General features: G+C 35.3%; 4 protein-coding genes across 9 annotated transcripts; 3 read left to right on the top strand and 1 right to left on the bottom strand.

Moving 5' to 3' along the window:
- The first annotated feature begins 488 nt into the window (after window positions 1–488).
- On the top strand, window positions 489–3,574 carry dgt1 (dim gamma-tubulin 1). Of its 2 annotated transcripts, none has more exons than XM_040713665.2 (6): window positions 489–691; window positions 1,125–1,342; window positions 1,869–2,022; window positions 2,077–2,176; window positions 2,232–2,693; window positions 3,222–3,574. In XM_040713665.2, the coding sequence occupies exons 1-6, from the start codon at window positions 489–491 to the stop codon at window positions 3,483–3,485; spliced, it is 1,401 nt and encodes a 466-aa protein (XP_040569599.1). In that variant the 3' UTR covers window positions 3,486–3,574. The 2 variants fall into 2 exon arrangements, with proteins under 2 accessions (XP_040569599.1, XP_040569593.1); XM_040713659.2 differs by having other exon boundaries at window positions 3,219–3,574.
- A 399-nt stretch (window positions 3,575–3,973) lies between these two features.
- On the top strand, window positions 3,974–6,819 carry LOC121119029 (signal peptide peptidase-like 2B). Of its 2 annotated transcripts, none has more exons than XM_040713648.2 (10): window positions 3,974–4,100; window positions 4,150–4,254; window positions 4,324–4,344; window positions 4,443–4,691; window positions 4,750–5,009; window positions 5,070–5,266; window positions 5,333–5,582; window positions 5,650–5,996; window positions 6,303–6,460; window positions 6,544–6,819. In XM_040713648.2, exons 2-10 carry the CDS (start codon window positions 4,192–4,194, stop codon window positions 6,568–6,570), a joined length of 1,572 nt encoding a protein of 523 aa, XP_040569582.1. In that variant the 5' UTR covers window positions 3,974–4,100; window positions 4,150–4,191; the 3' UTR covers window positions 6,571–6,819. The 2 variants fall into 2 exon arrangements, with proteins under 2 accessions (XP_040569582.1, XP_071744605.1); XM_071888504.1 differs by having other exon boundaries at window positions 3,983–4,084.
- A 4,792-nt stretch (window positions 6,820–11,611) lies between these two features.
- Window positions 11,612–18,806, top strand: LOC121118897 (uncharacterized). Its single transcript, XM_040713495.2, has 14 exons — window positions 11,612–11,879; window positions 12,138–12,442; window positions 12,521–12,780; window positions 12,845–13,073; window positions 13,137–13,397; window positions 13,463–13,929; window positions 14,211–14,391; window positions 14,447–15,093; window positions 15,159–15,375; window positions 15,440–15,762; window positions 15,819–16,304; window positions 16,369–16,693; window positions 16,755–17,122; window positions 17,468–18,806. Exons 2-14 carry the CDS (start codon window positions 12,256–12,258, stop codon window positions 17,999–18,001), a joined length of 4,485 nt encoding a protein of 1,494 aa, XP_040569429.1. The 5' UTR covers window positions 11,612–11,879; window positions 12,138–12,255; the 3' UTR covers window positions 18,002–18,806.
- Window positions 18,611–24,066, bottom strand: LOC121118942 (uncharacterized). Of its 4 annotated transcripts, none has more exons than XM_071888490.1 (9): window positions 23,916–24,066; window positions 22,052–22,360; window positions 21,287–21,524; window positions 20,956–21,236; window positions 20,657–20,857; window positions 20,248–20,592; window positions 19,773–20,189; window positions 19,348–19,663; window positions 18,611–18,720 (listed from the first exon to the last, which is right to left on the bottom strand). In XM_071888490.1, the coding sequence occupies exons 2-8, from the start codon at window positions 22,163–22,165 to the stop codon at window positions 19,379–19,381; spliced, it is 1,881 nt and encodes a 626-aa protein (XP_071744591.1). In that variant the 5' UTR covers window positions 22,166–22,360; window positions 23,916–24,066; the 3' UTR covers window positions 18,611–18,720; window positions 19,348–19,378. The 4 variants fall into 4 exon arrangements, with proteins under 4 accessions (XP_071744591.1, XP_071744594.1, XP_040569488.1 ...); XM_071888493.1 differs by having other exon boundaries at window positions 22,052–22,245; window positions 23,916–24,035; XM_040713554.2 differs by having other exon boundaries at window positions 18,611–19,663.
- Between the last annotated feature and the right edge of the window lie 461 nt (window positions 24,067–24,527).

Genomic DNA, 24,527 nt, shown 5'->3' with positions numbered 1-24,527 from the left:
ATTCCATTTCAAGACTTGATATGAATATAAATACGTCACTCTATGACGTCATGTATATGCCCCCCAGCTATCAATACTTGTGAACTGTTTGTCCGCAGAATTATTCGTTAAATATTCGTTATCCGTGACTTTATTATTAAGAAGATGAATATATATTCTATGATGAATACTTTATTATATGTAATTCTACCTATAAAAAAATATATGAATGAATGAGTGGAAGTGAGTAGATTTCTGTTTTTGTGTCTATCCAGCTGCGTGTGACAATATTTGCAGCCCTCGCTGCCGCCTTCTACATCGACAGTCTCCTCTCTCTCTTTCTTTCTCCTTTTGGTTCCTCTAAAGGTTTGTAGTGACTGTGTGTGCAACACTCGCACCACAAGTCGATCCTATCACGGAAGCACAGAATTGACGGTTATCATTAGGATTCAGTCATTGCCAGGACATTGTCACTGTGTCTATAAGAATAAGAAAGATCTTGGAAGAGGATGAGTGGTGGGGACAATGAAGGAGGAAGCCATCTCTGTAGTTACTCTGGCTATTTATGCCATAGGGAGAAGTTGAAAAGCTATGACTATTGCTTACGACATATTTTGGAGGATAAAACGGCTCCCTTCAAACAATGCTCCTATAACATCAAGTCACAAAAGAGATGTCTTCGTCCTGCACCCAGAGCAGACAAGAAAGACGGGTAAATTAAAATATTTAATAGGGAGTTTATATGGTAGCCCTGACCTAGTGTTGGATCCCTCTACAAGGACTGCAGTCCGGTCCGAATTCAATTGGCTATCTAGACAATATATACGATCTAGCTATCATTCATTCTTTTCTTCAATCCCAAATAAAAAGAATGAAAGGGGTGGGCGGAAAAAGACTGTCCTAGGGAGGATCCAACACTGCTGTTGGGGTTTTCTCGTGAGATGCAGTGAGAAAGGGTTGCGTGACTCTGAGAGGGACGCCATTTTAGTTTCCGGGCGCGTAAGGGGAAGTTGGGCACGCTCTGCTCTTGCTCCTTGATTGAGGGCTTCTTTTATGAGAGAATGAAAAGTGAAAGAAATCATTCTCTCTCGAGATGCTGGACCGCGAACCTATATCAGCTCCCCTGTACTTTTCCGCTCCTCTAGGTACTGTGCGGAGCATGCTCGGAAAACTCAGATGAATCGCCATAAACTGTTGGCCAAGAAAGGACATTTGGAGCTGTATACACGTTGCCTGGAGGACCTGAGGCACTATGAGGGATCGGAAGCACTGGACGCCTGCTCTCCTCCTAAGGTGATTCGATGGGATGGAATGGGAGAGGAGGTGAAGAAAGAAGAAGCTGTGAAGGAGATGAATCCCCATGGTGAGTAGCTCTTGATTGAGTGGTGTCGAGTATTTGCACGTGATGAGAAGGAAATGCGGAGGATGGGATCCCATCGATGTGGGGTGGGGGCCGAAAGGAAGGATGGAGCTGCAAGTCTAGACTTGGGGGCAGTCATGTCCTCGGGAAGGTCTGAGAGAAGAGCTGTTGTACGCCCTAGAAGGGCGTTTTCCTCATTACAGGAAAGGGGAGAGATCAGAAAAAAGACTCTGGGACTCTGTCCATGGCTTAAGAGAGAAGGTTTCTTCTGGAGGCTGAGGGCCGGAGTTCCTGGGATGAAAGCTCTCCTGGCTGGCGAAGGTAGCTTAATGTCTAGAATGATAATCCTATCATAACTCAATTCAGACTACTCTGCAGCTCCTATCTTCTTCGGTTCTCCATGTCATGTCTGGGAGGCTCTGTCCAAAGATCCAAGATTATGAGAGCTGATATTCCAATAATACTAATTGAATATCATCCGTCTTTATTTTGAAATATTGATAGTGTCTCTTTTCTTTCTTAAATGTAGAATTACTATCCAAGGTGAGGCACGTTTCCTGTGTCGTCGAGGGGGGTGAAGAAGTGAGTGAGGAAGAGGAGGATGTTCGTGTGGATCAAGCATGGAAAGGAGATGGGGATTCAGATGCAGAGTCTATGGATTCGGATCTAGATAACCCCCTGAGGTATATATATATATATGCATTCACTTCTTTCCAATATATATATATATATTTTAGACATGCTGGTATATATGCTGCGGAAGAAGTTGTCCGCATAATGCGGGACAAACTAATCTGCTTGCAAAAGAACTACATCGATCAATTTCAACGACTGCAGGTTTGTTTTAATTTCTAGTTACCTCCAGTATATCTTAACAAATTCTATATTTTAGTATCTACTACGGGAAGAACGTCGTCGTTACAAGCACGGTATCCAGAAGGAGAAAGAAACGCTCATGTCTATTCATAAACAGCCCAAGGATGGTGAGACTGAACGCTCTGCATATCGCCTGATTAAGTCTCTTAATCATTACAATCTTCGCCAGGGTAAAGACGCTATATTTGCCGCTAAGGTAAAGGAGAAGCGTCTTAAAGCGAGCGAAGAAAGTTATTCTAAAGTTAATGTACATAAATGTACTTTCCATATTACATCACATATGAAATGCGCTGAACCCTGTATTCCACTCTCTAAGTTTTGTCTTAAACACATCTTTCAAGATAGGTCTCAGGTCTTATTCCGTCGTTGTGGCTTTATTACTCCAGCCGATGACGAACCTTGTGAAACTCCAATTCCCAACACTTTTGACGAAAGTACATGTGTTTATCATGCCTATCTTCCCTCTCTTTATTTCAAGGTACGTTTCAATTTTAAGGGTATCATCAAAATATTTCGCAGATGATGTAAGCTTATATATCAAGGAAAAGTCCAAATTTGTGCTTTATGTTGAAAGTGAACTCGAGTTGATTTTGGTTATAAGCCTAGATTTAGGGGCATTTTGTCCTTGGGAAGGTCTGAGAGAAGAGCCGCATATACCCTAGCAGGGTACTTTCTTTGTTATAAGGAAGAGAAGGGATCAGAAACAAGGTCAAAGTGAGTATGCATAACTGTTGATATAAGTATTTTCAACTTATTGAGGTTCTGTGCTTTTCTTTGAATGAAAACTCTTCTGGCTGGCAAATGTAGCAAGATGTCTAGGGTGATTTTTTAAAATCATAACTCAATTCAGACTATTCTGTGACCATAATCTCTGGGATCTCTAGTAAACTTTGAAGTCTTTGGAAGTGTTTCCGATGAAATTCGATTATGAGATCTGATTTATTATTAGAGCTCAGTTCTACAATCATATTTAATCTTTGTACTAATAAATTATCGTTCGTAGCAGGAAAGCTTAAATTGCAATCACACAAACTCTAGGAAGGAACAGTCTGTGCAATCTATAAAAGTCAAGGTGGAGCCCATTTCTAACCAAGAAGAAGATATTAAACCCGATAACTTAGTTAATCACATCGTAGTTGGAGATAAAAATACTAATGGGCCAATTATACCTCAAGAAATCTTAGAGATGGTGCCAACACTTGGAACCTTTAGTGAGAGGTCTCAGGATATTACATACTTAACAACGTTGGAAAAAACACTCAATTTATAAAACTAACTCTGAATGATTACTTAATGTTAGATATGTTCTATACCAAAGCTTTTTTACAATTTGAAATATATGTGATATAAATTTGCAAATCCTATGCAATTAGTCAGTTTTTATTTTGGAAAGAGTTAATCATGATGTAATAATGTTTCTTGAGGGTCGCCGCATGTATATCAACTTAAGTTAGGTTCTTGGTTTTCCTTTATAAATTTTGTATTGGAAGAATTGTTTTGACGCTGAGTTAGTGATTTAAAAAAAGAAGTTCGATGTATTCCAAATATCTTAAGGAATAATTGTATAAAGTGGTACCCTGGAGTTATGAATTTAAAAAATCGAAGAGAAGAACCGCATCATTTCTTTAATATTTGTATATATGTTCATTCCAATGAATACAAGAACAGTTAAGATAATTGATGAATCTAATTATTTTTTTAGTTGCCTATTTAAAAAAATTGCGTCGTAATTATTGTGGTGCGATATGCATATAATATAAGTTACTTCCCTATAATCTTTGTCAGAGCCAATGACTAATGAGTTGAACATTAAATTGTGCGTTTATAGCTATATAATTAATAATTATATAGCTACTAACACCACCTTTAGTATGTACAAAAGAAAGTATGACAGAATTACCTTTCATTTCCTTCTTTTATAATATTGTTTTAAGGAACTCTGGAGTGGTTGTTGTACTTTACGTCATAAACTAAAGATGAAGGATCATTGGAGTCTCGTTGCTTCCATCCTTTGTGTCCTTGCTTTTGCAAGCTCCGTGGTAAGGTCATTCATATGCTCTTGAGGGAATAATAACTGTATTTTTGTTTTTCAATTCCCTCTGTTGTAGGATTCCAAATTAGAAACTCGGGTAATGAAGGATCATTAATAATTAATTATGGGCATGTTTTGTTCGTAATTGAACGTCTTAATATTATCTTTAATATTTTTATTATTTTCATGGCGTAGTTAGGCATTTTGGAGACATCCGGCGGTGATTATTATTGCATATCTTATATTCCGTCATTGTCTAAGATCCCTTCAAAGTCGGATTCTCAGACATTTCAAATAAGTAGGTTAATCAACTTCACTCATGTGGACACATGCAATCCCAATGACGAGAGTGTCGTGACTGACTCCAAAAACAAAATCCCCTTCATATCGGGAAATAATGATCTGGACAATTGCTCCATTGCTGAACGGGCCAAAAATCTGCAGGTAACGTCGAATAAGGGTAATTTGGAAATATTTGTTTTGTACAAGAAGTATTTTTTAGGATTCTGGAGCTTTGGGTATTTTATCTGACGGAACAGTGCATGGAGAGTTTACTCCAACTCAATTTAAAATTACTATTCCTGTTATAAGTGCCATGAAGAATGACATTTATAAGCTAAGCACTACAGAATCTTCAGAAAGTACCTTTCGCATATACCACTTGGATCATAGCTTTTTGTTCGATCCTGCGATACTTGCTTTATTTTTAATGGCAACTGGCACGGTATTGCTTGGATCCTTTTTATCCGGATATTTTTCCAAGTGAGCTCCTATAACTTCCGTTCTATTGCCTTGACTAATGATATTCTAATAATATTCTAGAAATAAACGAAAAGGCTTCGTTTCTGGAGAGTCTGGAGATCATACTGCGGCTCAATCTCAAACTTTACAACCACAAAGTATTACCAATATTCAAGATGAGGATGCTTCTGTGTCAATTACGCCATTAAAAGTCATTATTTATGTTATATTCATGAGCTGCTTCTTAGTTACCATTTATTTCTTTAGTTCCTATATCAGTGAGTCTGTCCCATCGGAAATAAGTTGAGATCTTTGAATTAAATGTATTTTTATTACACTTTCAGTTTATGGACTTATCGGACTCTACATCCTTTTATCGATTACTTCTACATATTCCATTTTTGAGCCATTAGTAATGTGTTCCTACTCTAAATGTTCAGGGCTACCCACTTGCTTCTTTCCTAAATGGAAATGTATGGAATTTAGACAAATATTGTTGTTAGTGTTCTGCATCGCTCTCTCTGTAGTATGGTTTATATATCGGAAGGAGCCTTGGATTTGGATCATTCAAGATTTTCTAGGGATTCTGATTTGGTAACATCATTTTCTCCGGCCATTCTTGTTCATTTCAATTAATGACTTTTAACTTTTTTTAATGTAGCTTGCTCCTCATGCGGGATGTTCGTTTACCCTCTCTGAAAATTTGCACTCTTTTGCTATCTTTGCTATTATTTTATGATATTTTTTTTGTATTTATTACACCTTATTTTACAAAAGATGGTGAGTCAGTAATGGTTGATGTTGCCTTGGGAGGGGATTCGGGAGAAACGTTTCCAATTGTTCTCATTGTACCCCGGATGCTCTCTTTAAAAAAAATATGTTATTCCAATGTTATGATGCTTGGACTTGGTGATATTGCACTACCTGGACTTTTAGTTAGTTATTGTTATTCTTTTGATGTCCATATGGAAAAACCTTGCAAAATCTACTGGATATGTGCCAATATTGGTGAGTCTTTCATTTTAAGTGATTGTACATTATTATTCTTGTTATTTCATCTTAAGTCATAAGTACAATGTACATGCGTGTATATGAAGACGTAATGTGGCTCTCATAAGTTTTTTTTGTTTTTTTTTGCATTTCTAGAATTGTAAATAAATAATAGTTATATATATATAAATCTTGCCTTCGTGTTTATCACATCTTGTAACCCATAAAATAGGTCATAAACTCATTTTTTCAACACATGTGTCTCAAATAATGATGTTAATAAATTAGTTATTTAAAATTAATTATATTATATGTATTTTCTAGGTTATATCATAGGATTAATCATCACAGACGTGTCCTTACTACTAAGTGGAGCTGCTCAGCCCGCTCTTCTCTACTTGGTTCCTTGTACCTTAGTACCAACATTTTTAGTTGCTTTGTGTAGAGGGGAATTTAAAACTATATGGAATGGAGGTCCGTTTGTAAGTACATTTTTTTATTCACCTGGACTTCTTCCTAATGAATTATCATTATTACATCTTTCCTCTCTCTTTGATTCCCTTAGCCTTCTCTGGAACTTAATCATTCATGATAGTCTTGTTTGAAAATTAATCAGAATTCATCTCCGTTAAAAATAAAATGTGTACATTTTTTATTATTATTTGTTATATAATGAGTCCATTTTAATTTCTACATGTGCAAAATTTGTCCTTGAAGATTCAATTTGTTGAGCATTTGATGTGAAGAATATCAAGTATCAATTTCAAGGCTATATATTCATTGGGATAATGTGATAATTGTGAATTTTATGAATAAAAAAATATATATTGATTGATAAAAATACTTGTTATTATTATATTTTTTTATGAGGCACGAACTTTCATAATGACCATTTAAATGGGCAAGAATTCATTACAAGTCCTTAGAAATGGTCCTCGGGATTATTTAGTGTTATCTCTTCATATAATTACATATAGACATATCACTGTACAAATACATTTTTATCTCAAGATCAACAACAGCACAGATGTCGATGCAAGAATTGCTGAATTTAAAAAAGAAAAAAAAATCATGGAACGGGTTTTTTTTTTAACATATCGATATATTTAATCTTATTGCAAATTTTATTTTACTAAATTTAAAAAAAATAATGTTCGTACAATATATGGAATCCTTGTGAGACATACATAAAGTCTTTTTTTAGTACTATTGTCATCATAACGGATTTTATAATCCATGATTGATTGATTTACAAAAATCCATCATTACCTCGCTGGAAAGTCTACTCAATGAAGAATTTATTCACGACAAAGCATTAATGGAACTATTCCATGGGACATACGAACTAAAAGATTTGCCTCAATCTGTTTCTCATTGTCCCTTAAGGACGATGAATCCGTCAACATGTTGACTTATGAAAACATATGTATTTATTTTAAGAATTATTGCCAAGATGAATATTAATATAGAATATTCCACAGCTCTAATTTTATACACATATTCAATTATTCCTCTTTTATAGCGTTAATAGAGAACATAAATATACAAACAGTGGTTTTACAGATCTAATCCCATGTTTATAACAAAGGCAAAGATAATTTTTTTGTAGGGCCACACATTTTGCCTCAATATTTTTATATCTATTTTTTAATGTTCCTTCAATTAGTCAGATGGAGTTACATTAATTAAGTATAAGTAAAATCCATCTAACCTAGCCTTGCCATTGCCTTTCAAGTCCATACACATCATGAGGTGGGGTGAGTACCAAATTGTCGTAACACAAATGTTTACTTTAAAGAGTTAAGTTTGAAAACGGAATTATTTCATTATAAATAATGATGTTTTCAAATTTTACAGTAAAAATAATCTGAGAGATTCATTTCAATAGTCTGAATTTCTCTGTTCTTAAATATCAGACTTCTTGGATGACATTTAGGCAATAACACAAATATTTGAATTTTTCGACTTATAACAATTTGGCACTCAATCCTCTATGTGTATTTCCTTCTCTAGGACCGACTGTGAATAAAACAAACACATATTGAGTGAAAGAGAGTCATTCCTCCCAAGCACGTTGTTCACTGAGCTATGTTGCTTCAATTTAATATTTAGGACTGACATTAGAAAACATTTTTATTACTTTTTTATAGGGTTGTAAATCCTAAGCATTTTTTAGTGTGCGAGTTTTATTGTTGCCAACCTAAAAAGTGTTTTTATTTTATAAAGCTGTTATCATTATTATTCCATTCTTGAGGAGATAACAACTGAGTATACAGTGTAAATACTAGTGTGTGTGTACATGAATGACTGAGATTAAGGCTGAAGATTTGTTGGACTCAAAGTAGAATTGAAGTCGGAAAACTGCCTACGTTCTTGCTTGACATGGAGATGATTTTTTTTAAATTTCTCTTATATCTGCTTGGAGCTAATTAAATGAAATTTTATGACAACTAAGCAGCTCTGTTCCTAAATATTCTTCAAATTGTAAGAGTTACCATGTTACTTTTCGGTTTTCCTTTTTTTACAAGTCCCAAATGCTTACTATTTACAAACCCAATCATCTTAATTGCCGCCGAATATTGCTCATTTTCCACTAAATTGGGGGAGCGGGAGATTGCCCACTTCCGTCGAATAATTTGGATGCAAGACAATTTTTTGGTCAAAAAATGAATACATGTTGTAAAAATGTAAGTATTTGAAATTAAAAATACACTGTTATTAACTTTTTTTTTATAAAAGACTTAAAAACCTCTGTTTATCAAAAATCTATCTATTTATAACCTAGTTTCATATATATCTCAGCCTAAAATGTATTAAAAATATGTTATTACATCGTTATACAATATTATTTCCTTGTTGTAGATAAAAAAGAATTATTATAATGGAAAAATAAAATATCTTAGAAATTTACAAATTTAGAAAAAAAAAAACTCGATTGAACTCAATCAAATGGTTTTAAGAATAAATAAGGTCTTAAAATCTGCATTAAAACTACCTGATGGGAATGATAAACACTGATATTTGAATTAAACCAAAGTAATATGTACTAAAAATGGCTAAAATATATACTTTTTGTTTTGATCGATTAAAGACAAGGAAAATAGGATGATTAGTGAAAAATATATTGTTCCTTCCATTGTAGTAGTTAATTTTTACCTACACTGTAGAAATAAGATTGAATAACGATGTAATAACATATTTTTAATACATTTTAAAGCAATTTATATATAAATATAAGACTGTACCGAAATGACAAAAGTTGGGATTTTGGTATCGCCAATAAGACACCCTATTTTACAAATATATAATTCATGATTGAAGTAGCATCCCAATTGAGGTTTGTGGAAGTGAGTTGAAAGATATCAGTGTAGGGATATACTGTTCACCAAACCTCAATTTGGATGCTACTTCATTAACCATTAATATCCAGGAATGGAACAACGCCCTTGAACCTTTTATCACAGTTGTCATTCCTAAAAGTCAACTGATTATTTTTATCGAAAAAAAAAAGAAATTAAATATTAAAAATATCAAACTTATGGAATATTATACAAATTTGCTATAAAAAAAAATCAAACCCAGAAATTAAGGAACAATAAATAAAAGGTCGTATTTTTAAGAGTTTATTAGACAGTTTTTGTAGTTTAAAATTATAAATTCGTAAAATAGGGTGTCTTATTTGTCATAAATGAACAACGATAGTATATTTGCCACTGTTGTATTAAACACTTGCTTTCAAAATATGAGATTTTAGTAATAAAAATGAAGAGAAACATTAAAATACATGCGCGTATAAGCAGTACCAATAGAGGAGAATATTTTATTTATTGCCAACATGTTTAGAAAGTAAAATACTCATAACATGAGGCAAGCTAGAATTAGAATGGTAATATATTGTTCAAAAATATACGTTTCATCTATAATATTTAATAAAATAAAAATCATCTAACTTGATTCATATCGATAATTTTCTAGAATATAACAGCAAAATTTCATTTTTTTCGATATTTTACAGATTTTCAAATCAAAACGCGTCCATGAAGGACCATTTTTTTTGGAAGTTTGATGGTTTTTTTCTTTTTTAGAGGAATAAAATGCAAAATAAAAAAATATCCAGCGATACAAAATTCCCAACTTCTGTTCTTACGGTACACCCTAATATATGTTTATTAATAAAGCAAAGTCTGCTTGTCTTTATGAACAGCATGTTATGTATATATGAAAATGAATGACCGGGTGCACTGTATATAATGCTCATGATGCATATCATTAACATATTTTGATATAAAAAATAACAATGTAGTCGGGTTAGGGGAGAGTGGCCTGTATCTTAACCGTTTGGCTATTTAATAGTGAACCATATATACTACCTACATATAAACAGAAAATTTTGGGTTCAAATCATAAGTTTTACTGTGTGTCAACGTCTCATACATCGAATAGACATTAAAAAAAATGTAATGAGTGATAAATAAAAGAAACAGGGTGGGGATTTAAAATTCGAAAAATTGAAGGATAATGTATATTACAATAACTAACCAAAATTAATTCAGCAATTCACAAATATTTAAATGTTACATGACAGAGTCTATAGTGAAGTCAATCACTCAAACCAACCACCTTCAGCTTCAACTATAAATACACTCAAAAAAGCTCTAAACTTGGCATATAGGTTGATGAGGAACTCTTTGTCCATGTTGGCCACTCCCCCGTAATTGAAGTCGGCGAGGAGTTAACCGTATTATTTGCACTTTTATTGGGCTCTCTTTACAAGACAGCTCCCACATAGTAGTACAAGGGGTTCAGATCCAGTTAGCTAGGAGGACCATTTCCTTTGCCCAAAACATAAAGATGTTAAAAATTTCCAGAATAAATCCGTTTCCAATTACCCAGTTTAGACAAATCGCACCAATTTAAAGTTTTAGCTTGTGATTGGATCTGTTAACATCAATTTAAGCTCTCTACCATCCTTATCTATGGAATTATTTGCATCCTAGGGCTTGAGCTCGACACAGATGCACATAATAATGACAGCACAGCGTTTGTATCCGAAAGAAATCTAATTGATTTTGTATTTTTACAATCCAATTTTGTCAGCTAAATCTGATCAGCAGACTTTCATAACCATAAATCTCAGGTTGGCTGAGGTATTCAGCTCAAAACTTGTTCCGGATTTAAAATCCCTAGCCTATATTACTTTTTTTCTGTACTCCCAAAAACTACTTTTAAAACAAAATTATCTCTATACTAGTCTGAAAATAATCCATTATTTGTAGTATTCTGGGCAAACATTTTTCACAGGGCTAGTAAAAAAAAATTCTAAATTTTAACTAGTGTCGAGCCTTAATTTTTATATTTATGTTGGGCACTCGTTATTCATGTGTTGTGATTCTATGGGGTAATACAAGGGCTCTAAAAATGGGACGATATGGTTTTAATAAGGCAAGTGAAATATTATGATAACTTTACATTATGGATTTTTCATTTCTATTATAATAACAAAGAGAGAATATGGATTCCATGGCTAATCGTTCTGTTATTGAGCTTTACAATTTGTCATGACGTGCGAAATGTACTCATATTTCTATTTCATGTGGGAATATATATTATGTATTTATTTGTGTGTTTCTAATGATGACAAGTTGCTTTGAAGGGAGGATTGGAGTGAGTGCGGGGGAGCATCAATCAAATTTGTTGCTCTCCCGAGCGATTATCTCATTTATGTATAATGTAAACCATATGTGACTAAATCTTGTGCTACTTACTTCTAACAAGCATAAGTTGTTTTCTTGAAAAGATTGATATTAATTCCAAACTCTTGATGGAAGACAGTTGCCTGTTTTCTTTACAAGGAAAAAGTTGTTCATTGAAATTGTCAGTCGCTAGCCAGCACTCTCAAAGGTAACATTGACTTGATTCATCCTTGTGTATACAATGTAGTAGTGACTTAAAGTGTATCCCACTTCCACTTTCAACATGGTAGTTAGTTGCTGTAAATACTTGAATACGAATCATTTTCCTTTCTGAATCAAATCCCGTCTTTTTCACTTTCTTACATTTTCAATTAAAAAGTTTAACAACTAAACATTCACCATATCATTATTATAGTCAAATAACTTTTATTCAGAACATTGTAATAATCTAGAGTGGAATTTTCAGGCTAGCATCCACTGTCCGTGGATATGCTGGATCCATGTTACGTAAAATACATAGGTGATTAACCTCACCAAGTTCATCAACATTCAAACAACAGAGCTAACGAACTGCCAACCTAAAGATGATTTTCAAAATTCAAAGTATTGGAGCGTCCTACACGCACCTGGGAATACTTGCTATGTTACTAGTCTTAGCATCAAAAGAATCAAGAGCAGGCCCGGATCCAAAGCCTGGACCCCAAGATCCAAGTGAAGCATACCCATATGAAGACTACGACGGCGCTTATGGAACTGATTATGGAGAATACGGTAGGTTCAGGATTTTTATAAACTTTTATTTCTTGCATGTGATTTAAATTTAAAATAAATTATATTGTTCATCTCTAGGATCATATCCAGACACTTTGGATGAGCAAAATCCACCAGATGAAAATCTTACCCCTACTCGGGATTCATACGATAGAAGCGCGAACAGTCAAGATGAATGCGCTGGAGTTGTGTGTCCTGAAATGAATTGTGATTCTCCACCTTATATACCACTTGGAGAATGTTGTCCTGTCTGTCCAGGAGGAGGAGCTCCAAATGGAGATAATAGTTATAATCAACCCCCATCAGAACAAACAACTACAAACCCACCACCGTTATCGGTAATTTCTAATTTCAGTAATAAAATGATCATCAAAATATTGTTAACTTCTCTTCTCCCTAAAGAACCAAGGAGCCAGAGGAGATTCGGGAAGATCGGGAAGTCCAGGAACACCAGGATTGCCTGGAACTCCTGGCGTACCAGGAATGCCTGGACCCCCTGGACCTCAACCGGATATTCAACCATTCCTCAATCAAGTTCAAGAATCTCAAGGAGGACAAAAAGGACCTTCTCCAGATCCTTTTTCATACATGCAAGCTCAAGTTGGACCTGTCGGACCTAGAGGAGCGCCAGGTATATAACTAATGAAATGTAAACTTACATTTTCTCATATAACTATCTTTAAAAAATGAATAGGTGGGCAAGGACCTCCTGGACCGCAAGGTTTCATGGGGCCTCAGGGAGAGGGCGGTGATCCAGGTATTCGTGGATCTGCAGGACCTCCTGGTCCAAGAGGGTTACCGGGCTTAACCGGTAAAGAGGGGGAAGGAGGACAAGATGGCGAACCAGGACCAATGGGACCAAGTGGTCCACCTGGTAAGCGAGGCTTACCGGGAATGCCTGGATTGCCAGGTCCTAAAGGACATAGAGGATTTCCAGGTTTAGATGGAGCAAAAGGTGAGTTCTTATCAATCATCATGATAAAAAATATGTACTACATACTATTTTTTCTTAATTTTAAGGAAATGTTGGATCATCCGGAGAAAAAGGAGAAGATGGAGCACCAGGACCCATGGGACCATCAGGGCCTATGGGTCCTGCAGGCCCTCGGGGAGAAAGAGGAAGAGAAGGTCCTCCAGGAGCACCAGGTCTTAGAGGTATTGATGGTATAACTGGACCTCCAGGAGAACCAGGTTCTATTGGAAAAAGTGGTCCACCTGGATTCCCTGGTATTCCTGGAGCAAAGGGTGACATGGGTTCTGTTGGTCCTAAAGGTAGCCCTGGTTTACAGGGACCAAGAGGTGAATCTGGAAAACCAGGTGGTCCTGGCCAATCTGGAAAAATGGGACCTCCTGGAAAAGATGGAGTAAATGGAGAAAAGGGAAGCCCAGGATCGCCTGGTGCTCATGGACCTCCAGGATTCCCAGGACCTAGAGGAAAACCAGGTCTCAATGGAAGCCCTGGTCCACCAGGTCCAAAAGGATTAAGTGTAAGTTTCAATCATAAACTATAAATATATACATGATTTAATTTGTCAGTGAGATTCAATAGCTCGTATCTACATGATGTTGATAATAAAGTCATTATGGGGATATGATATATTGAACTTCATAGTACTTGAGCAGGTCTTTTACTTGTTAAACTAAACTAAGAATAATTATATATTAAAAAAAAAAATAGAAAATAAAGAATTGAGAATTTTACTTTTGATGTTCTTGAAAAGTTAAAATGAGGAAAAAAGATACAATTTTTAAATATATCTTCGTTTAGGGTTCACCTGGATCTGATGGACCAAAGGGAGAATCTGGAATGAAGGGTGAAATGGGTCAAATGGGTCCTAGAGGCCTACCAGGACCTACTGGTCCCGCTGGAAGAAGAGGAAGTAGAGGTATCAGAGGACCATCTGGACCACCTGGTCCTCTTGGAGAGCCTGGTCCACCTGGTGGCAGAGGTATTTTTTCAAATTTTATCATTATTTACTCATTTTTGACAAATATTACCTCTAGGATTACCTGGATCTGATGGACCTGCTGGGCCTAAAGGTCAATCAGGAGATAGAGGATCTCCAGGACCTTTGGGACCAAAGGGAAAACATGGAGATATTGGCAGGCCAGGAGCAGTTGGTCTACAAGGTTTACGAGGAGCCCCAGGAAGAAGAGGCCCGATTGGAAGACCTGGATCACCTGGAAAAAGAGGTGACCCAGGTGCAGATGGAAAGAACGGTGATATCGGTCCTCAAGGTTTGCAAGGTTTACCTGGACCCCCAGGTAATATGGGAGACAAAGGTCCTCGTGGTGAACCAGGACAAGAAGGAAATCCTGGAATGCATGGACCTCCTGGTCCCAGAGGAGATGCTGGAAAAGATGGTCTTGAAGGACCTCAGGGTCCCATAGGACATGCTGGGTCACCAGGAGAGAGAGGATCTCCAGGTCCTTCAGGAAGTAGGGGTTTTCAAGGTATTCCTGGGGAACCCGGAAAACCAGGGCAACCAGGGAAAGATGGAGAGGCTGGATTACCTGGTCCATCAGGAATGATGGGAGATCAAGGAAAACAGGGAGCTAGAGGCTTTCCAGGAGAGAGAGGATCATTAGGACCGCCTGGTCCACCTGGAGTTAGAGGAGAAACTGGAGGAACAGGATCCGATGGACCTCCGGTAATTATTAAAAAAAAAGAATGTGGATATAATTTGTTCATTTTTAATAATCCATAATTTTTTAGGGTATAAATGGACCTAAAGGCTCACCTGGAAGGAAAGGTCCCCCTGGTCTCGTTGGATTACCAGGAAAAAGAGGAATATCAGGACCTGCTGGAGTAAAAGGTGAAAGAGGAAGTCCAGGAAAACCTGGACCTGAAGGCCCCCAAGGGAAAATTGGAGATAGAGGACCTCAAGGTACAATTGGTCCTATTGGACGTCCAGGAGAAGTTGGAAGCCCTGGTGAGTTAATTTATTTAAAATAATTTAGCAATTAAATATTTTAACAAGAATAATAAATCGATAGGTGATCATGGGCCTCCTGGACCTGCTGGAGAACCTGGAGCCACTGGAATGATGGGAGAAAGAGGACCATCTGGTCCTCAAGGTTTGGCAGGATTTCCTGGACCTCCGGGAATTCCTGGACCATCAGGATCAAAGGGTTCTAGAGGATTCCCTGGAGGAAAAGGACTTCAAGGGAATCCTGGACCTGCAGGTGGACCTGGAGAACCAGGACCTCCAGGATTAACTGGTTTAATGGGAGCCAAAGGTTCAAGAGGAGAGTCTGGACCAAGAGGAGAGTCAGGAATGATGGGACCTCCTGGAAGACCTGGACAAGCAGGATTAAATGTAAAATAAAATTATGATGAATTATTTTCTTTAGATTTATAAATTAACTTCTTAAGGGCGAACCTGGTAGACAAGGTACTTCTGGACCTCCAGGACTTCATGGAATTAAAGGTTCATCAGGATCTAGAGGAGCTGAAGGAAAGCGAGGCAACCCTGGAGCACCAGGAATGCCTGGCCCCGAAGGACAAAAAGGAGGAGTCGGAGCTGATGGACCACCAGGTCCATCTGGACCCCCCGGACCAGGTGGACCTCCAGGTGATAGAGGATCACCTGGCTTACCTGGACCAACAGGGCCAATTGGAGCTAGAGGACCACAAGGATCTCAAGGAGAAAGAGGCGAGTCTGGAAAGCCTGGAAAGGAAGGGCCAATTGGACCTCAAGGATTGCTTGGACCTCCTGGACCATCAGGAGAGCGTGGGGAACGAGGTGAAGAAGGCCCAATGGGCAAACCTGGAGCACCAGGTATTGGCGGAAGACCCGGTGATAAGGGTCCTCCTGGCTCAGCTGGTCTAATGGGATCTCCCGGCGGACCGGGTATTCCTGTAAGTCAACTATTTTTTGAAAATGAGTTTTTAATCTAAATAATTTTTAAATCTACAAATTAAGGGACCTCCTGGTAAAACAGGACCATCTGGACCAACTGGAGAGAGAGGAGAAAGAGGTAGTATTGGGCCTGCTGGTGTTATTGGACCACCTGGTATGATTGGAAAAACTGGGCCTCCTGGATTACAAGGACCCCCTGGATTGGATGGAGGCAGTGGTGCTAAAGGATCAAAGGGTCACAGAGGTCTAATTGGTCTACAAGGTTTAACTGGACCGAGTGGTCCTCCTGGAGACAAAGGACCTCGGGGAGAGTCAGGAACAAATGGAAAGCCAGGTGAACCTGGACCACGTGGACCACCTGGTTTAGATGGTGCTATTGGGCCTCCTGGTTAGAATTAAATTATTAATCTTGTGAAGTTGTTCATAATTGACTATTAATCTACCTTTAGGTCTTTTGGGAGCTCCTGGTCCAAGAGGTTCTCAAGGTGAGGAGGGAAAACGAGGTCTTCCTGGAGAAAGAGGAGGTCCTGGACCTCCAGGTCCCCCTGGTGAAAGTTCTGGATATGATGCAGCTGCATTGACTGCCTTATTAGGTCAAACTTCATCTAAGGGCCCAGATCCTCTGAGTAGTGATGAGCCTGTTCGAATGTTCGGTGGAGATATTTCCCATGCTGATCAAAAGAAGTTGGTCATTTCTGCATATAAGAAGTTGAAGGAATCTTTTGAAAAGTTTGCAACACCTGATGGAGGAAAAGAAACACCAGCCAAAACCTGTAGAGATCTTAAGATTGCACACCCTGATAAACCTAGTGGAGAGGTAAGATACACTAAATCATTGTTTCTCAATTGGGAGGGGGGTAGTTCTACCATACTAGAGTGTTTGTTCTACAAAACATATTAGAGGGGAGGGGGTGAAAGCCCAGTAAAATATGAAAACTCTAAAGGAAAAGCAAATTTTGTAAATATGTAGTCTTGGGGTGATAATATTTATACATGGCTGAAAGTCTCGACTAATAATTAATAGTTATGGTTAGGTGAAGTTCGATATAATACTAGGTTTCTGGTATTATATGGGTGGTGTGGCACTCACGGAAAGAAGGTTGAGAACCCCTACACTAAATGAATCTTCCGTAGTATGATTTTTATAATTTATGCATTTCAGTATTGGATCGATCCTAACTCTGGGGATCCCAAAGATTCGATTCTTGTTCATTGTGATATGGAGACATCTTCCTCTTGTATTTATCCAAAACCGGAAATGAGTGAGGAAATGTGGCATATTACGACTGAAAGAGAGACTTGGTTTTCAGAGATACCAAAATTGGGATTTGGACTAACTTATAAAGCAGATAGTAATCAACTTAACTTTTTGCAAATGTTGTCCTCATCTGCAGTTCAGAACGTCACGTATCATTGTTCCAATTCAGTGGCTTACTATAACGCCAAAAGAAATAACTACAGAAAGGCTGTTGCACTCATGACCTGGAACGATCTTGAGCTTCGTCATAGGGGCAGATTTAAGTATGATGTTCCCATTGATGAATGTAAACATGACAGGAAAGATTGGGCTTTCACCACCTTTACTGTCAGAACCAACAAACCAGCACGTCTTCCTATAGTGGATGTAGCCATAAGGGACATTGGTAACGAAAATAAGAAGTTCAAACTGGAGGTCGGACCAGTTTGTTTCTCTTAAGTTACTTATGCACCTGATTTAATATCGAAAAGATAACATCGGGATATGAGGAACTCTGTATGCTCATATCCTCAAGGAACGAAGGGGTATAACCTCAAAAGTTGGAAGATTGGCAAATATCATAATTTACAAACCTTAACTCCTTCGTTTCTTTCTTATCTTTGGGGCACTTCATCAAAATGAATCATAGACTCTCAAATAACCGGGCAAGGAATGTTATGAACATTGTGTGTCTTGTGATTGACATTATCTTGAGCGTTTTCCTTTTATCAAGGATGGAGAGATAGGAATGGTACTAATTTTTGACTCGAAGTGACCCATCAAAATATCCTCTTTGCACAGATGAGGAGATTTAAAATTAAAGACTGTGAAAAATCATATATTTCATCATCTCTTACTATATATTATAATAATTAAAAAAAAACAAAAAAAAACCACTGCCAAGATATTTTTTATAGTAAATTGTATTGAGTATTTGTACATCAAGAGCTGTGACGTACAAGTATTTTTTTTCTGATGCAAAATTATAAAATTATCTAATAGGAGATTTTAAATTAAATTAGTATTTAAGGTTATTTTTTGATTTATTGATTGACTAGAATTTGTATATTTGTTATCACGTGTTTGTTATTCGTCGATTTATTTAAAAATTTGTAACTAAAGATGGAGCTGTTATTTATATAAATGCATTTTTTATATATTTTTTGTTTTACAATTTTCTAATGTATCATAAATTTAAAAAATGTTTTCATTGTTGAAGAATATTAAAAAAACCCATATATATATATATACCTATAACTTAAAAGATAAGCAAGTTTTTTCATATTATTTGAATAAATTTTAATATCAATTAATAAAAAATTACTATTAAAAAAAATATATATATAACCATGAGTTCTCATGGGCAATGTCGAAAATGTCCAGGCATTATATAAAATGTTTTTATTTTACATTTTATAACCTACGGATTTGAGCTTAATATATAATTTCTAATGTTCCGTCAACATATGAACATTGGGCGGGGGCTTCCTATATCGTGCTATGCTGCACCGCTGATGTTCTTTACAGTCTGTGGACCTGTGGTTCGCTTAGGATTTTAAAAATTGCCCTTTAACGGGTCTGTATACAGCAGCAAATATCTGTATCATGTTATGGCGCCCTGCTGATGCTATTTACGACCCTTTCGTTTAGGATAATTAAGATAGACTGTCAGCAGATATATATTTGGTGGCAGTTCCCTACCTCATGTTTTACCACTCCGCATTTTTCAAATTGCCCAATAGAGCGGTCATTTTACATAATGCCCGGAATATTTGACAAAAACCCGTAACATAAATATAACGTACTCAATCCTAAAGAAGAACATGGTAAATTATGTTAAATATTGTTGTTTAATGTACTGAACGGTTTATGAGTAATTTGCAAATTCGCAATTTTATTTCTAGCATCCTCTTGCGCTCTGGCAAAAAATCGATCTACTTCTTCAAGTCTCGAAGAAGGACACATATTTTCCTTCTTGGACGCTGAGGAGCATTCGGATATGCCATTTAAAAATTCATCCTCAGCAGGAGAGTCAAGCGGCCTTTTTTCCTTATCCAAAGAAGTGATTTTCTCCAATTCCAAATAAAAATGATCCTTCATTTCCATTAGCTCAATTTCGATCTTTGAACATAATAAAAATGGAAAAAAACATTTACTAAAGACAAGTTAGACCATATATTACTTAACATGTTAAGTAATCCATGGTTAGACATACAAGGGTTTTTTGTACCTGTTGCTCTTTAGTATTGTAGGCATTTTCCATTTTACTTTTTAGAGTAAATAACATGGACTTGTACTCATTTTCCATTCGTTTTATTTCATCTTGAAAATGTTTCTCCTTTCTTTGGCAGTGATCCTGATAGGCTTTCACCTTTCTTTTCAGTGTTAAATACTTGTTGGTAACTCTACTTAATTCTTCAGTAAGATTCTTCACTTTTTCAGTGAATTCTTCTGTTCCTTGTGACTTATTACTATTTAGTTGTAGGGGCTCAGTCTTGAGAGATGCGAGTTTTCTTTGAAGCTTGGATATCTCCATATCACGCAATCTTACATCATTTGATGATTTTTGAAGAGCTGCTTGAATTTGAGGATCAGGTTCTTGAGCAGAACTTTGTAAAGCTAAGGCTTCAAAGTGCTGAGCTTTCATCTTAAAAAAAAAAGAAGATTTATGCAGCTAAGCGAAAATGTGAAGGTATAAAACTTACTTCAATTGCGTTAGTGTTGACACGAAGCTCCTCGTTTTCCTTTTGAAGTGACTTTAATGTCATCTCTGCAATTTTGATGTCATTTTCTAGTTGTTTGGTAGATATTTTTTCGGAAATCAGCTCTGATACTCGTTTTTGATTTTCATCTAATCGTGCTTTAAGTTTAGTAATAACTTCTGACTTTTGCTGCAAAATATGGGAATGCGTTTCTTCTTTTTCTTTTAACTTCCTGCTTAAATTCTCAATTCTCAAATTTCTTTCTCGTACCCTTTCTTCCATTTCTCTGGAAGGTTCCACCAAATCCTTTTGAATGATTTTGGTCCTTAAATCACTGACCTCTGCCTCCTAAACAATATTAAACAAAACTCATATTTTCTCATAAAAAAAAAAAAAAAAAAAATCAACAAACCTGTCTTCTAACTTGAGAGTACAACTTATCAATTTCTTCTTGAAGATTATAAATTTGAGTTTCGTGTCGTTCCTTCAGAGATCTTACAATTGCATCATGTTGCTGACGTGCCTTTAACAAGGCATCACTTTTTTGGAGTTGCTGGACTTGCGTTTGCAAGTTTCTAACCATGTACTCAGAATTTTCGAATTTATCTGACATCTACATTGATACACCAAAATTAAATCATTATTATTACAATTAAAATACAATCAAACCAACAGTAAGACTTTGGACATTTAAACAAATTAATTATTTACCTCTCTATTACGTTGAAGATCAATATCTTTCTCAGATTTGAAGGAATTAATTTCCTCCCTCAGGGCTCGGTTTTCCTCAGTGCCTCCCCTAAGAAGTTCATTAAGTTGCTCAACATTCGTCATTAGATTGTTTTTATCAGCTTCAAGAATATTTAGTTTATGTCTACAAATGCGGAGCTCTGCGTCTTTAGATGTACTTAAAGCTTGAATCTCCTCATTCAATCGATTGATTTCTTTACCTCTAGCTTCATATAAAATCTTTAATTCCTCATTTCGATTACCTAAAAATAACTTTTATATCATAGTCAACAAGTAAAAAAGATTTTCATACCAGCTTTAATATAGTGTTCTTCTCCATAAATCGGAGTTGACTGCATGGGAGAATTTTCTGGTACTAATTTCCGAAACTCTCTCATAGGAGGAGTATCACAGGGATTAGAGCCTAGGTTAAACCTATTCGACTGTATTTGTTGAACAGGAGTTTGACTATCTTCTTCTTCTTCTTCTTCGTCATCATCACCTAAATTTGAGTCCAGGTCATCAAATGCTTGTGATAATCCTTGATCGATCTATAATAAACAAAATAAATTGATTTCTTTATAAAAAAATAATCCAATATCAATAAAAATCGTGTATCACAATTTATTTCTTAAGGGTAAACTGATCGGCCTTACATTTGGCAAGCGACTAATTAACTGCATCCTTGGTAATCGAGATTGAGTTAAATACAATTTACATTTTTTTTGTTGCAATAAATCCTTAAAATATCAATAAATATTTTTTTTTTGACCTTCTTATTTTTTGAAGCAATTTTTTATATTAAATAATGAATAGATAATTATAGATCTAATAAACCATCCTCTGTAGATCCAAATAACTCGAAGGATGCTGTTATAGGTCAAAATATGTTATACTGCAATATTCATCATTTTTTACATGAAAAGTAAAGCTGTGAAGAGTTCAAGCAACTTTTTTCTCTTTCATTAATTGACTTGGGGGCCTTTTAATTTTATATCCTCAAAGTTACAAAACAAAGTTAAACTTTAATAAATTTGAAGAAGTTGTAATAACTCTACTAGTAACTAATAAAACTCACCTGTTGTTCTATTTGAAGCGCCTCATTTGCATCCTCTTGTTCTTCCTCAGCTTCGGCTTCATGAAGAATATTTAATTGATCAGGGTTAAACAATGAGATCCCAGGCCGATCCATTTAATATAGGAATATTTGTATAATACGAGGAAGGAACAGGTAAAGATGATCTTTGTTCTCTTTAGCAGGAGAAAGAGATGCTATTAAAGGAGATTAATAAGAAAGCAGATGATGATACATTGATTAGTTGTTTGAAAATGTGGAACAATGCAAAGTCTGATTTTTTTTTGTTCTAAGTACTGTTTTTGAAAGGCACTGAGCATGGAAAGAAAGAATGAAAAAAGAAATATTAGTTATGACTCATACAAAATGAATAATCCCTCCTTAGGATAAACAATTTCCTAAAATATTAATGAGTTATCAATTTAATTATTTCTAATTTTCATTAAAATGATTAGTCAAATTAATATACATTTTAATAAATTCAATTATGAATCTTTGAGGCTTAGTTAAGTAATTATCTAATTTGTTGTGAATAACCCTTATAGTTAATTTATGCTAAATGATATATTGACATACTTCAACATAAATTAATTATAAGGGTTAATTTATCAACGTTGAATGGTATATTGGCATACTTCAAATTAAATAATTCATCTTCGTCCGAGGATCAAAATTGTACATTTTTTAGTTAATATATAGATCGTTTTCACTGATGTTCGAAATTGCATCATAATTGAAGGAGACGCCATCTTGGGGTCTCAAAGTTGATATTTTTTATTTTTACTACATGAAATGGACAAATTTCTAATAAATCTTCCTGAAACTTCCTCAAATGGTTTTATGAATAATAATAATTAAAAAAAACTTAACATCTGCATTGAATACTACATGATGCAAATGATAAACACGGTTATTTGAATTAAATCAAAGTATTATGTACTGAAAATCTCTTTCAAATGGCTAGATATATATACTATTTTTTTGATATTTATTAGAGACGAGAAAAGTAGGATAATTAGATAAAAGTATCTTATGTTTTTCTATTGTAATAGTTAATTTATTGTTTACAATATGGAAATAATATTTTATAACATAGTTTTAATAGATTCAAGAATCAGATATATAATAGAAATTTTTGATAGACAGTAAGGTTGAAGTCCTTTTATATGTGTTGTCCCCATTTTGACATTCAATACTCCACTTTTTGCCTTAATAGCGGATTAAAAAAGGGTTACCATTATTTAGCCCCCAAAATGGACGACATCAAAATTGTGACGACACGTGAAAATGTTCTATATTTAAAAAAAGACTTCCTACCTTTCCCCTTTCCAAGAGTTCACATTGACAAATTTGAATAAAAATTTAAGAAATCAATATTTATTTTTTCATTTTCAGATTTATCGTTAATAATAAGTGAAATTGCAGGGGCTTGTATTTAGAAAAACTAAATTTTAAAAGCGTGTGAATTAAAAATATGCTTTTATGATTAAATTTTGACTCTGATATTGTGATAAATTTTATATTGAGTATTTTTCTAATGTGGACTAATAGTTTGGGACGAAAAAAGTCGGTGAAGGTGAAATATATTTTTATTTTATAAATTATGTGCATAGAAATGACATTATAATAAAAAAATGATTTTATAAACAACACGACTTCACAATGTATCCAATTAATTATCGCTTTTATCCACAATATTACATGAATCAACCAAAATTATCAATTTATAATCGGAAATTAAATTCAGAATTTGTAATTCATTTCACGAGTACCTCTTAATATATAAAGTTAAGGAAATTATACAATAACATTAAAAATTAACGTAGTCTATATAGAAAATGAAGTAAATACTTCTTTTTTTACCCACCTAGGACTCAAAACAACCTCCATGTATCGAAATCCGTGATGTTTTCGTCAATTTGGCGCTTTATTTTGATAGAGAGATGACGTCATACAAACGTCAAATGAAATAACCAATAAGCGACTCGACTCAATACTTTTATTTTCAACAGAAAAACAAATCACCTTTCTCGCTCTTTTTATTTTTTTCTATCTTTAGCCATGGAATTCTAGAACTCCATGCTCTAGCTTAGGAGCACTATTTTTAACTTTTATGATTATGAGTACTATTTTGGCTACATATGTGTAGGGAAGACCAGGGTAAACCTATGAATTATGATGATAAAGGCTGGTTTTAAAGAAAATTTGTTTATGCCTCAAAACTCTCAAAGTATATTTATTATTTTTGGGATCCGGATTCCATCGACATGATTGGTGATCAATATCCATCAAAACATTTAATGAGAAATATTTTTATTGTTCCTTGAAAATTTTTGTTAGCCTAAGAAATATAACACACATCACAAACATTCTTAAATCTTGGTTATAATTTTGGATGCAAGGGTACAATATATTTTAGACTGTGTGTAATGTCTAACAAAAATACTAACATGCTATTTTTCCATATTGACCATGATCC

The sequence above is a fragment of the Lepeophtheirus salmonis genome, chromosome 1, assembly GCF_016086655.4.
Source record: "Lepeophtheirus salmonis chromosome 1, UVic_Lsal_1.4, whole genome shotgun sequence".
NCBI lineage: Eukaryota > Metazoa > Arthropoda > Copepoda > Siphonostomatoida > Caligidae > Lepeophtheirus > Lepeophtheirus salmonis.
This window is presented reverse-complemented; position numbering and strand designations above follow the sequence as displayed.